The sequence below is a fragment of the Nylanderia fulva genome, unplaced genomic scaffold, assembly GCF_048542155.1.
Source record: "Nylanderia fulva isolate GAGA-0341 unplaced genomic scaffold, ASM4854215v1 Scaffold18, whole genome shotgun sequence".
Taxonomy (NCBI): domain Eukaryota; kingdom Metazoa; phylum Arthropoda; class Insecta; order Hymenoptera; family Formicidae; genus Nylanderia; species Nylanderia fulva.
In genome coordinates this window covers 1,704,114-1,717,559 of record NW_028190055.1, presented here as the reverse complement: position 1 = coordinate 1,717,559, position 13,446 = coordinate 1,704,114, and the positions used below count along the sequence as shown (strand labels likewise).

The window sequence follows — 13,446 nt, the reverse complement described above, 5'->3', positions numbered from 1 at the left end:
GCTGAACAGTCATAATTAAAAGTTTCTTAAAGCTTATAAATTTTTATCAATTTCTTCTTTAAAAAGGAAAAATAATCGAGATACCTATACTTATATTAGTGCGCATAATTCGCAGATAGAGAAATATTATATCAAGTATAAACTGTTTTATCTTGGTCACATGATTGAATTGCAACTGTTATCTGCAGTAAAAAGTCATTCGAGAACAGTCAGTCATCTGTTAAAGATCGTGGTGAAGAGTGAATTATTTGGTTGGTAAGTTTCTTTGATTTTTTTTTATATTTCTCGCGATTTTTTTAACACGATTAATTCGATAAATTTTTTTATTTGCGAATATTACTCGATACGTATCGATCAAATATTATATAGTTCGCTGAATGTTGCGTTCTCATAAAATTGGAACTGCAATTAAACAAAAATTTTTTAATTATAATTATTATTATTAATTCTACAATTTACAAGAGCAGTCGGGAGACGCCGCGCGTCTAAAAACTGTAACGTCCGTTGAGTATCGATATTTGTGTTTGTGTCTATTTATTACATAAAACGTGCGCGTGCGTATATGTCTCAAATTTAGCGCGGCGTCTCCCGACTGCTCTTGTAAATTGTAGAATTAATAATAATAATTATAATTAAAAAAATTTTTTGAATTCAAAAATCTGAAATTTTTGTAAATTATATAGCGCTAAATATGTATGATAACAATAAATTTAAATAAGAAAAATTATATAATAAACAACAGACTTTATTTATGTGTGATTATTTCCAACTTTTACAAGCTTATTTTTTATACTTATAATTTTTTGTTTTTTTATTATTTTTAATTTTTGTTTTGTTTTTTATTTTTTTATTTATTTCTAATTGTTTTTTATTTTTTATTTTCTAATTTTTTTATTACTTTTTTTTATTTATTTTCTAATTTAAACATTATTTTCTAATTTAAACATTAAAACTTTGTTGGCAGCAGTCGGGAGTTTTTTTTTTGTAAAAAAGTTTATTATTATTTTCTAATTTTTTATTTTCTAATTTATTTTTTATTTTCTAATTTTTTTTTTTTCTAATTTATTTTTATTATTTATTTTCTAATTGTTTTTATTTTTTATTTTTTTTTGTTTTTTATTTTTATTTTTTATTTTCTAATTTTTTTATTATTTTTTTTTTTTATTTATTTTCTAATTTATTGCTGTTCTTATGCTGTTTCTTCATTCTTTTGTCTCTCTGCTTCTTCATCCTACACATGTAAAAGTTTTTATTATGTAATATATATATTACAATGTATATAATATAATAATAATAATAATAAAGACACACATACACTCACCATGTGACTGCAATGTTCTATATTCTTTCCAAATATTTTTCTGCCACAATTTTTAAATTAATATAATATAATATAAATAGAGAGATAAATAAAAAAAAATAGCTAGATAGATAGATTGATAGATAGAGAGAGACAGATGACAAAGACAGATGACAACAATATCTTATATCAAATACATAAACTTGTACGCAGTTATAATTATGGCTTTGACAAATATATTAACTTTCTTATGGCTATATAAGTTTATACATTATGTAATCACAAGTAAGTTTATATATTTGTATAGCCTTAATTATTATTACATATGTGAATAATCTTTTGTAGTAGATAATTGGCTATGTAAGTTAATATATTTGTCTGCATTGCCATAATTATTGGTGCGCTAATATCTTTGTATAACTATAAATATATTTGTATACATATTTTTAATTAATTATATAATTATTATATAATATACAAATAAGAGAAAAAATAACTATATACATTTATACAATTATATATGTGGATATTTATAGCAATGTGGCTACGTAGCAAATTTAATAGCAAATAAGTGGCTACGCAGACAAATATAAATTCATATAGCCATGTTATGACTACAACATATTAATTATATTATTAATTATATTATATATTTTTATTAATTATTAATAACAAGACTTACTCGTTTTCTATTATTAATAATGTTTTCTTCTTCAGATATCTTCAAGCGAGTATCTTCTTCCTACATATAAATAAAGAAACAATAAATAAATAATAATAACAATATTCTAAATAAAGAAAAAAACAATAAATATAAAAGAAGAAACTTACTCCTTTATTTATATCTTCTTGAGATATATCCATAATAATACACTTCACTTAATATTGTTGTTGACAATAACACGCAACAGGTGACAGCTAACCTATCCTATCAGTCCCGTCATTATTACTTCGAGATGTATATACCAATGTCACCAACATTCCCTATCCGGATACTACAACGAATCTCATTGGTGAATCATTTTTCCTCTTAGGTTCACACAGCAGCCAATGAGAGACCGTATTGACGAAATAATACTCATTTTTTCACTTTTTATTAATAGAATAAATAACGATAATAATACGCTTTAAACCTTCCTTGATTAATAAGAACTTATGTTCCAAAGTGATATTAAATGCAATTATGATAATAATAATATACTATAAAATTAAGTATCTCGAGCACATGCTATATTGCAACACGACACTCTATTTACTATCGTGCTATAAAATATCAATCTATTGATAACTATAATAACTTTTCTTGCACGAGATTTCTAAAACGCGCGATTATATCGATATATATTATAAACCGTGAATATGTGCATATATAGTATGTGTATGTAATATATTTTTTATCATATTAGAAATTTCTCTGTACTTTATCTCAGAAATATATGAATACACAGAAAATTTTATAATACAAATTACACGAAAAATTTTTTTATAACGTTATCATAAAGCTGGAATATGACATTAAGATATGAAAATTATAATTTGTGCATTTATTTTATTATTTATTAATAATTATGCATTTGCGTGTGTATCAAAATATGCATTTGTAAAATATAATATGTATATAATATTACTAAATAAAAATATTGTAATTTTTCTTATACGTTAATATTCTTCAACTAAAAAAGAATTAAAATATATACTTTGTGTAATTTTTAGTATATTTTCTCTGTGTATATTTGAACCTATTATATTTTTACGATTCTGAAACATTACCATAATATTGCTGCATTCTTGTCAAAATTTTACAATTTTGTTTCTGTAATATCTTTATATAATATTAAATCGTAATTCATAATATAACTGAAAGATTCTTATATGCATGGAGTAATAAGATCATTCATTAAGCTATATTTGTGTGTAAATTTTCAAAAGTAAAATACACGAAAAAATAAAAAGTAATTGAATTTGTTATTAAAATTTGACATTCTTTCATACATAAGAGAGATATAATTTTATAAGTAAAAAGATATATCTTATATAATCTTTAACATAATTATAATTAACACGTATTTATTGGTTCCTCTTTTATAATTATTATATTTATGCATGTCCGTTATGCGACATTATTGTATGTTTGCAGCAATATTATGCATTATTATTTTTTCTACTATTATATTATAAAATCAATGCTTTTCTTTCTATTTTTCTCTCTCGACAAATATCAATGATCTTGTCTGTATTCAAAAATTACTTCTAAAATTATCAAATTATAAGACAAAAATATAGATTCATAATTTTTTTACGTTTTATTTTTTTTCAAGACAAAATATAATTACTTTTTCACAGATTGCAACTGATATTAATATCATTTTATTCCGATAAAATGGCAACGTATGTGTGTGTCGAGGACTACGAAAAATATGCTGTGGAACATTTGCCTCCTTCTGTGAGAGATTATTACAAAAGCGGCGCCGGAGAAGGATATAGTGTCAAATGGAATAGAGAGGCTTTCAAAAAGTATAAAGTTAAAAATAGAACAATTTTTCTCAATTTTTAGAAAAATTTTTCTCGAGAGAGAAATAAAAGAGATCATTGCAAACTCTTGAGAAAATATTTAAAAAATTATTTTCTACATGTACACAATCTATCTAGATATTTATATTGCATATAATTTCTCAAATAACAATTTACTCTTTAAAGAGAATATTTTTAAACATGCAATTCTTATGTTTAAATTGAATGATTATTCAATTTTTAATTAATCTTAATTTAATAAATTTATCTCAACTCACTCTTTTTCTCGCAGTTACAGGATACGTCCTAGATTTTTACGAGATGTGTCCAAAAGGGATTTAAGCGCAACAGTATTGGGACACAAAGTTTCGATGCCCTTAGGAGTTGCACCTACCGCGATGCAACGTATGGCGCATCCTGATGGAGAATGTGCTAATGCAAGGGGTAAGTAGATATTTTGTTGAAATACTTGTTGAATATCAGCATAAGATTGATTGATTGCAGTTATAACTTTATTGCGTATCTCCTTAATCTTATGTAAGTACCATCATCAGATTGGTACTTACATTCATCGTAAAATATATATAAGAGTTTAATACAAACCTTTTTTTTTTATTAAAATCATATATAAATATGCTATAAAAAATAGTCACAAAAATGAAAGATTAGCCCAAATACACCAACGATCACAGACAGTTAACGATATCTCTTTTATACAACATCCATTTACCACTTTACATTCGTTCAACGATCCATGCTAATACATAAACAAGTACATATAATATATTGATATATAAATATAAAAAAATTAAACATATTTTAAATGCTCTTGTTTATTTCTAACGCAATCTCTATGCTCCATCTAATATTTTGATCAGTTTTAAGTATATTGTAGAATAACTTTCAATATAACAATCACGATTTTCTATACGCATGTTTCATTAGAAAAGAATTTTTTTTTGTGAGACAATAAAATGTATCGGTTTCACTATTCAATGGAAAATATTTTAAAGAAAATAGATATAACTAATGTTATACGTTTTATTTTATACCTTGTACGTAATATCTTTTTATTGTAAAAAGAAATATTTCGTATTTGATGTTATTCTTCAATTTACTTGATACATTATGAGGAAGCAATTTTTTATACTTTTTGGCTAAAAATAATCTAATTAGATAAAAAAATAGTTCATAATACTTGTTCATACAGACTATAATATATGTATATTATACAGGATGATTGGAATCACCCTGTATAGAATGTAAAGAATTATATATGATTATTATACATGAGAGTTACACGAAGTATTATTACAAGCTATTTTTCCGAAAACTATCAAATAGAGCAAAAAGAATTTTTCTTTTTAATGTTATATGATTTAGTACAATTTTTTGTGTGATATATAGGCCGCTATTCTTTCTCTCCCTTTCTACTATTAAAGAGAAATGTAAAACATTTAAAAAAAGGAAGACTTACCTTTCTCTGTTCTCCTTAGAGATCTCGATTGCACATTTTATATATCACACACATATAAATTCTAGAAAACTTTAACAGATAAAAGAAACAAAATTTTGTTATACTTTTCATAATTTTTTAGAAAATAATGTGCGATAATTTGTAACTTATTCGCTATAAAAATTTTCGGCTTCTTTTAGTAGACTTTAAAATTTTGTTAATTTTGCTTCAATAACTTATACTATAATATAAATGAAATATATCAGTCCCCTGCTTAATGAGCATTTTTTTGAAAGAATGTAACGTATATTATAAGATTACTTTGAGCGATTGTTTTAAAATGAAAAACTTAAATGTGTTAAGATTATTATGATTCTTAATAAGTAGTAAAGTATTATATTTTTGCATATGTAATGTAAGGCACGATATAGCGCTTATGCGATATGTATAAGTCGATATATGAAAAAAATGCTTATTATCTAATCTAATATATCTAAAGGAACGAAAATCTCGCTTTACGCTACGTGCAAAATTACTCTGATTTGATGATTCTTGCCCATAATCGATCATCCATACAAGCGCAATATGTCGTTCAAGTTGAAATTTGTGATGACTAGCAATAAAGGGATCGTTCTCCAAGTAGCAAACGCTTGCTACTTGGATCCTTTCTGTATAAATAGGAATCCAGCCTACCTGTCTAAGAGAATGGCAGTACAAGGGAAAGAAGAAATTCACTTGAGCTTGGGTCCAATGTTCTCCCAATTATTAATGGCCTTCATGTTAACCTGCTCTATCCGCCACTTTTGAGTAGGCGACGATTTATCGCAAGCAGTCACGAACACCCTCTTGCTGCCCGGATCGGTGTCCAGGCATCTGGACGAATAACCGTGCTGCAACCACTGCTTCTCGATGTCGTAGCGCCACAATTGATTACCCTGCTTCCCGTGACAAGGATACAGGCTCACAGGCGCTTTCTCCTCGCCTCTGGACACGTCCAAGCAGTCTGTGCGATCCTTCGGTCTGATATCCTTGTGCCACGTCAGTCGGAATTCCTGCTCACCCGACACTTTCGGGTCGTCCTTCATGCAAGTATCCACCATGATGAGCTCGTCTCTCTTACGCTTTTTGGAATCCAAACATAACTCGGTCGCGCCCATGTTTCTAATCTCTCCGTAGGCGAAGTCGTCCGGCTCAACGGGCGGGTAAACCTCCACGAGATCGAAGGCTATGTTCTCGATGAACCAGTGGAACGGTTTACAATGTAATTTCACGCGCAGGGCCTTCTGCTCCGATAAATCTCCCGAATCCAGCGCCCGCAAATGCGGCCGTCTATTGTAGATGTATTCCGCGTATTCGTCCATCCACACCTCGGCGACCCTCTTGTAGTTCTTTCCTAAGAAGTCGCCGCGGCCGGGATTAGGGAACGGCGGAAACTTGCGATAAATGTGGCCGACTCTAGAGCACGGCGCGTCGTACATTTGTCCGCCGCACTGCCAGATCTTGAAGGATAGTTCGTACTGTTCGCCGCCCCATATATCCAAGCCCGGATCGTAACCGCCCAACTCCCAGAAGAACTTGGCACTGATGGCGAACAGACCACCCGCCATTATGGGACTTTTGAAGGGTTCCGCGGGTCTCTTCAGATCCTCTGAAAGCAGCGGAAGTCGTTTGTAATACAGCTCCCAATCGAATGCTCCTCGAGCACCTTCGTCCTGCGCCCTGTACTCGAAAGTTTCGTAAGCTATCACATCGATGAACGGACAAACGCAGGTTTTGTAATCCTGCGCGATGGGCTCCAACAATGGCGGTAGCCAATTCACGTTAGCCTCGCTGTGCGAGTCCAGGAATACGAGAACCTTCGCTCTGGCCGCCTTTGCGCCCGCCAATCGGCCTCTGATTAATCCCGAACGTTTTGTTAATCGTACAATCGACACTTTTGGCAAGTGTTGCATAATATAGTCGTCTAATTTCTTCTTCAACTCCACTTTCGTGCTGGCATCGTCAACCAATATAATTTCCTCCAGGAGAGAGGGCGGCGAGCGATTAATTACGCTCCAGCAAGTTCGTAGCAACGTGGTGAAGTGCTCGTTGTGGAAGGATACTATCACAGAGACCGGATCTAAGTTTTTTAGGTATTTCTTTTTCCTACAATCTGGATGGCGAATGTCAGGCACTGAACGATTCACCGAGATCTCATCGCTGAGAGCAGCATTGAATCCATTTACTTGATACAATTTTTCCTTCCTCGTATCGAGGGATGGGGAAAGGAATGCTGGTCTTCCGTGTTCTCCCATTCCAGTTCGCTCTTCTTCCTTTTTAATCTTCTCATAGTCATGCCAGTCGATTTTGTCCTGTGAAACATGTAAAAATCGAATTAGAAATAATTAGAAATAAAATATAAGATCGCTATTATTATATGTATAACGGGCTAATTTTCTTTAATTAAAATTTGCGCGTTTATATAAATTTCGAAATATATATATATATATATATATTTTTTTTTAATAATTCTCAACTTTTTTTTCATATTTAAAAATATTGCAATAGCTGAAAAAAATGACATGTGATCTATATTATGAGTATGTTAGACATCAGAAAATGAAATTTTTATCATCATAAAAAAAACAAAATAATCGTCTTGGGGGTGCGTGATTATCTTCGTACATTCCTGGCTACTAGGAATGCAACAAAAACTCGTTTGCTAACTGTTGTGAAACGTGAATTTCCAAAGTATATATTATCTTTATAATCTTTTATCTTTATATCTTTGTAATCGGCATACAATACCGATTTATTTCTGACGCAAGAATAAAATATAAAATTTATCGACATTAATCTAAAACATGATAATTGATAATAAGCTATTGATAAGTTATATTTTCTTTTTCTACATCTGACAAATTAAAACCAATTAAAGTTACATATCAGTTTTTAATTCCTCAATTGACAATTAATGTGAAATTTTATTCGTAATTTCTTTAAAAATTAAATTCAACAAAATATTAATATTTTTATACTCGCGGATAAATCGGTGCAACATATGTCAGAATTGACATCTGAATGAGAAATTACGATGGACTTCGTTGAATTCCACCTGTATCCCGTACCTGATCCAGATGTTCATCGTTTCCTCGACTGCTCCTCGGACCGACCGCGGCTGCCAAAACGTCAATTGGCGTCGAAGTCTGACGGCTAGGTGGTGACCGCATATAACGGAACACCACGATGGTCAGGAAGACCGTGAGCACCGCCAGGAGGAGGAATTTGATTAGGCTGATCACGTTTCGTCTCATCTTCGCCAGAGAATCATGCCGCGGGCCGGTCTCATCACGAGGACTTAACCTCGACTCCTTGCCTTTCCTCGCGTACGTGGCGAACGACCTTGCTGCGACGTGACGTCATTTATCCGCTCGGCAACCGAAATCTCCTCTTCGTTGACTCTCCCTCGTTGTAGCGTCTCGGCGGATGCTGGATTTTGATAAGGAGAATTAGCGTGATACACACAAGTGACACAAACGATAAATCAAACGACACGCGCAACTGCCACGCGATGACTGACGCGGATCGGAGATTGGAAACGGTGTCAGCCTGTCAGCCCGGTTTTTTCACGTATGCGCCCTGGCGGTAAAATTTTGAAAAATTATTTAAAAGTTTATTCAACGCGCGTGAAGTACTTATTGTATTTATTTTAATATATATTTTCAACTCTTTTATAACTTAAATTGTTCTTTTATTAAGAATTATTTAATGTTTTTGACAATTGATTATTTAATTAATAAAAGATATATTACATGCGAATAACCAATTGTAAAATGTTAAATAATTCTTGTAAAACTATATGTATAATTTATATATTTATCTTATTTTATTTTATTACTTATTTGGTTTCTGGTTTTAAAATTAAATTTGTCATAATCAATAATTGTGGAAAGTAAAATAAGATAAAAAATATTACAGGTAAATAATTATGAAATGTTAAATTATATATATGTAGATTCAATTATAGGATTTTTTTAAATCGAAATGAACGCTGTAATTGCACGGACAAAAAGACTAGAATATTATTTTTTTTTAATTTAAAATTTAAGATGTTCTTCAATAATTTCATATATATATTCTCTAACATTATATTTATACTTTTGATAATTAATATTTGAGAATATTTAAAAATTGACAAAAAATGATAAAAATTGATTGATAATTATTCCAAGTTTCTAAACTTCTGATATTTCTATACAAAATGCATATATATAAATAAAATAATTGTACGATAAAAATAGAATATAGATATACTATAGAATATAAATATGTAAGAAACACATAAATATAATATATAATATAAAAGAAACACATAATTGCTTTTCTATTAGGAAGAAATCACCTAACATGTGTTACGAATAATGCATGTGATAATCATTGTGCATGTTGCATATTGCTCGCGTGATGTAATCATATAGGTGAAATCGGTTGGATAACTAAAATTAGTTTGCAATTAACGCAGTACAATTTTGCAATATAGCGTTACGAAAAAAAGAGAAATTAAATTAATAAATAAAATTAAATAAATCTACAATAATTAAAATTCTACAAGATAACAAACAAATGCGAATGAATTTAATCAATTTAGTTTTTATCCATTTTTAGATTATTCAAACTATTCTCACACCAATATGTTTACATCGTTTTATCGATTTGCAGCCGCTCAGGCAGCAGGAACGATTTTTATTCTTCCGACGATATCAACAAGTAGCATAGAGGAAGTGGCGAAAGCTGCTCCGGATGGTATAAAATGGTTCCAGCTCTTCATTTATAACGACAAAAATGTTACCTTGAATTTGATAAGACGCGTCGAACATGCTGGCTTCAAAGCACTGGTTCTTACTGTTGATACTCCGCTCTCCGGTGATAGACGTGCTGATGTGAAAAATAAATTCGCGTTACCGAGTCACTTGAGGTATTTCCTGATCTTAGATAGAATCAAATGTAAATAAATATCTAAAAAAATGCAAAAATACATAATTATACATAAATTATAAGTTATAAAATGAACTTTACTAGTAACTCTAAAAGAGTACAAATAAAGCAATTAATGTATATATGTATGTATTGACGCATCAAACTATTTTGTCAAAAATTAAATTATATTGTTAATTCAGTATTCATAAAAAGACTAGATAATATGAATTTAACTTTGTTTCACAAATATTTGAAGCAAAAAAGATTGTCAATTTCTAATTATATATACTTTAATTTGAAAATTATTATAAGCACACAAAAAGGTATAATATTTATATGTACACATTTTTTAGATTTGCAAATTTTGAAGGCGATTTAGCACAAATAAATAGCGCAAAAACCAGCTCTGCTCTTATTGAATACGTGAATACATTAATATTTAATCCATCCTTGTCCTGGAGCGATGTCAAATGGCTTAAAAGGTATCCATATCACTGTTGATAAAAATTTTCTTATCTTGACATATTAAATCTCTTCATATATTTAATGCATTGAGCAAATCAAATAGTATTCTAGTCGACTTGTTGTAGATCTACAACGCTACCAATAGTTCTTAAAGGAATTTTAACGGCAGAAGATGCACGTTTGGCCGTGGAAAATGGAGTCGATGGCATTATTGTTTCAAATCATGGTGCACGTCAAATAGACAGCGTTCCAGCAACGGTCAGTTCATAATTCTTGCTGAAAAAAATTTATTGAATTTTATGAGGAGTTTGTTAAACAATCAAATTAAAAATAATATAATATAATACACAAAGCAAGTCATTAAAATAATCACATTTGCAGATTGAAGTTTTGCCGGAAATAAGCAAAGCTGTGGGAAATCAAATTGAAGTCTACATGGATGGTGGGGTGACTCAAGGCATCGACGTATTAAAAGCCTTGGCATTAGGCGCAAAAATGGTATGACGACTTTATCGAATGGCAGATTACAACAATTTATGTAAAAATATTTGAACAGTTTCTGAATCGTATTTTTCAAATATGATTTCTTTTAATTACTAAGAGAATTTCTTATTTGTACCTTTTACATTCATCAATTGACTGTGCCCTTTTTTTCTCAGGTCTTCTTTGGTCGACCGATGCTTTGGGGTTTGGCGTATGGTGGCGAAAAAGGTGCCAGCGAGGTTCTTGAACTTATGAGAAGAGAAATTGATCTAGCATTCGCATTAACTGGCAAGTTGCAATTTTTAACATCTCTCAATTTGTAATTTTGCGTTTATCTTTTAATTTAATAAAATTTGTTTGTCAACGTTTTTTCCAGGCTGTGCATCCCTAAAAGACATTACAAGAGATATGGTAATTCATGCGTCATATTATAGTCGTTTATGAAAAAAGTTTTGCTTATAATGTAATATTAAAATATACAATACTATGATATTTTTATCTTATCTATTTTCTTAACATATTTGTATTTAAAATATTGATGTACTATAATGCATTATATATATATATATATATATATATATCTACCATATCATATATATGTATATATATAGTTGCTTTTGTAAAATATAGTTGGTTATATTTTTTTTCTAAACTATTTTATCTAATTGATAAGAATAAATAAATTATATTATTATCATGTTATACACATATATAAATGTCAAATATCATAATAAAAAAGAATTAATATTAGTTATGCAACAAATTTATTGTATAGAAGTAAAATATAATTACCTTAATTATACCTTAAATATTAAGAGTAACTCTGTTATTCATTATTACGTATTTCTTAAATCCTGAATCAATCCTAATAATTGCATACGCTTTTTTGAGACCATTTCTGTAACTAGACTGCAATCACAATCTCTTATTTTCAAACCTTTCAGAATATATCTCGATATTAAATCTGCTAAACATAAGACATATAAACCACAATCATAGCCATTATTTTGTTGTGGACAATCCATTTCACTGTATCTTCTTTCTTGCTTATCAAGAAAATATTTGATTACATCCTTAGCAAATTTTTCTGCAATAGCTCTGTTAATACTGTTTGATGAATCATAATGATAACACATCTCGTCTAAACGAGAGAATATCAGCAAACTCCAATGCGAGCCACCTGGTTCATTTCCTTCGCAATCATTCAAAGGAAAAAATATAAAGTCATAACTTGTTGCTTCAATAGGATCAAGAAATATATTGTATTGCGAAGGGGCTTGCATCTTCAATAACTGAGTTACTCCTGGATCAATAAATAATAACTGTCTCTTATTATTCTTCTTATATTGATGATCCAAATATTCGAAATAAAATCCTATTACGATATCGTTGAGCCATGTATCATTTTTCTCCAACAACGCAGCATCCGATGATCTCACCAAATAATTATGATAACTCAACACAACATCATTGTCTTCCTCTAGATTCACCATAAAATCAGCGCTTAAGTGCTTCGAAAATTCAGGCAAAATCGGCATAATACTGAAATCCAACAACAAATATAAATATTTATTTAATGGGATATAGTTATAGAAAGTAAATTTGCATTAAATACTTCAAGATAAGCATACATTAAGATGAACGAATGAATTACTGAGGAACAGAAAAGATTATAAATGTCTGTTTCTTAATTTTTTCTTGTCGTCTGTTTCTTTTAGGACACTCTTCTATATCACTTTGTCTCTCCGTCTTTTTTTTAATCTTCTGTTTTATTTATTTTCTTTTTCCTGTAATAATGTATTATCAAATATAACAGCATGTTAGAAATCTGTTGTGCACTCAATGTCTTATGAATGAATTTACATTTAAGATATGCATACACTGCATATAAATATCGTATCTCGATATTTATACACATATCATGAAAATTTAAACATTTAAAATTATATTTTTATCAATTTAATTTTTTTAATACATATATTATTATTTACCTTTAATTTGATCCTTAAGTCATGATGCATGAATATTTAGATTAGAGACCTATAAATAAGAGATGCACCAACTCCGAACAGTTTTTGATTGGCTCTTGGAATCACGTGGCTTTTCCGCCATCTTCTAGCCATTGCAAGCGCGCGTCGACACAATTATTATAGGTCTCTATTCTGCCCGTGAAAAACGCTATAAAATATACGATTGGATTGATGGTTAAGGGTCGGCAGTACACCCAGGCAAACTCCGAATTGATATTGGAGACCTCGTGCGGTGACAACGCGAA

At 29.9% G+C, this 13,446-nt stretch overlaps 3 protein-coding genes and 1 long non-coding RNA gene across 5 annotated transcripts; 1 reads left to right on the top strand and 3 right to left on the bottom strand.

The window, feature by feature from the left end:
* The first annotated feature begins 189 nt into the window (after nt 1-189).
* On the top strand, nt 190-11,669 carry Hao (Hydroxyacid oxidase). The gene is made up of 9 exons (XM_085481444.1): nt 190-255; nt 3,644-3,814; nt 4,104-4,255; nt 9,966-10,221; nt 10,577-10,705; nt 10,814-10,946; nt 11,070-11,186; nt 11,348-11,459; nt 11,548-11,669. The coding sequence occupies exons 2-9, from the start codon at nt 3,681-3,683 to the stop codon at nt 11,613-11,615; spliced, it is 1,101 nt and encodes a 366-aa protein (XP_085337570.1). The 5' UTR covers nt 190-255; nt 3,644-3,680; the 3' UTR covers nt 11,616-11,669.
* LOC146723633 (uncharacterized) lies at nt 1,158-2,379 on the bottom strand. Its single transcript, XR_014924458.1, has 4 exons — nt 2,132-2,379; nt 1,983-2,042; nt 1,316-1,361; nt 1,158-1,231 (listed from the first exon to the last, which is right to left on the bottom strand). It is a non-coding gene; the product is annotated as an uncharacterized LOC146723633 (long non-coding RNA).
* LOC114938420 (N-acetylgalactosaminyltransferase 6) lies at nt 4,306-8,957 on the bottom strand. The gene is made up of 2 exons (XM_029312389.2): nt 8,375-8,957; nt 4,306-7,618 (listed from the first exon to the last, which is right to left on the bottom strand). Exons 1-2 carry the CDS (start codon nt 8,558-8,560, stop codon nt 5,999-6,001), a joined length of 1,806 nt encoding a protein of 601 aa, XP_029168222.1. The 5' UTR covers nt 8,561-8,957; the 3' UTR covers nt 4,306-5,998.
* On the bottom strand, nt 10,496-13,251 carry LOC114938423 (sentrin-specific protease 8). Of its 2 annotated transcripts, none has more exons than XM_085481445.1 (5): nt 13,163-13,251; nt 12,803-12,958; nt 11,964-12,713; nt 11,308-11,558; nt 10,496-10,964 (listed from the first exon to the last, which is right to left on the bottom strand). In XM_085481445.1, the coding sequence occupies exon 3, from the start codon at nt 12,707-12,709 to the stop codon at nt 12,008-12,010; it is 702 nt and encodes a 233-aa protein (XP_085337571.1). In that variant the 5' UTR covers nt 12,710-12,713; nt 12,803-12,958; nt 13,163-13,251; the 3' UTR covers nt 10,496-10,964; nt 11,308-11,558; nt 11,964-12,007. The 2 variants fall into 2 exon arrangements, with proteins under 2 accessions (XP_085337571.1, XP_085337573.1); XM_085481447.1 differs by having other exon boundaries at nt 10,496-10,960.
* Between the last annotated feature and the right edge of the window lie 195 nt (nt 13,252-13,446).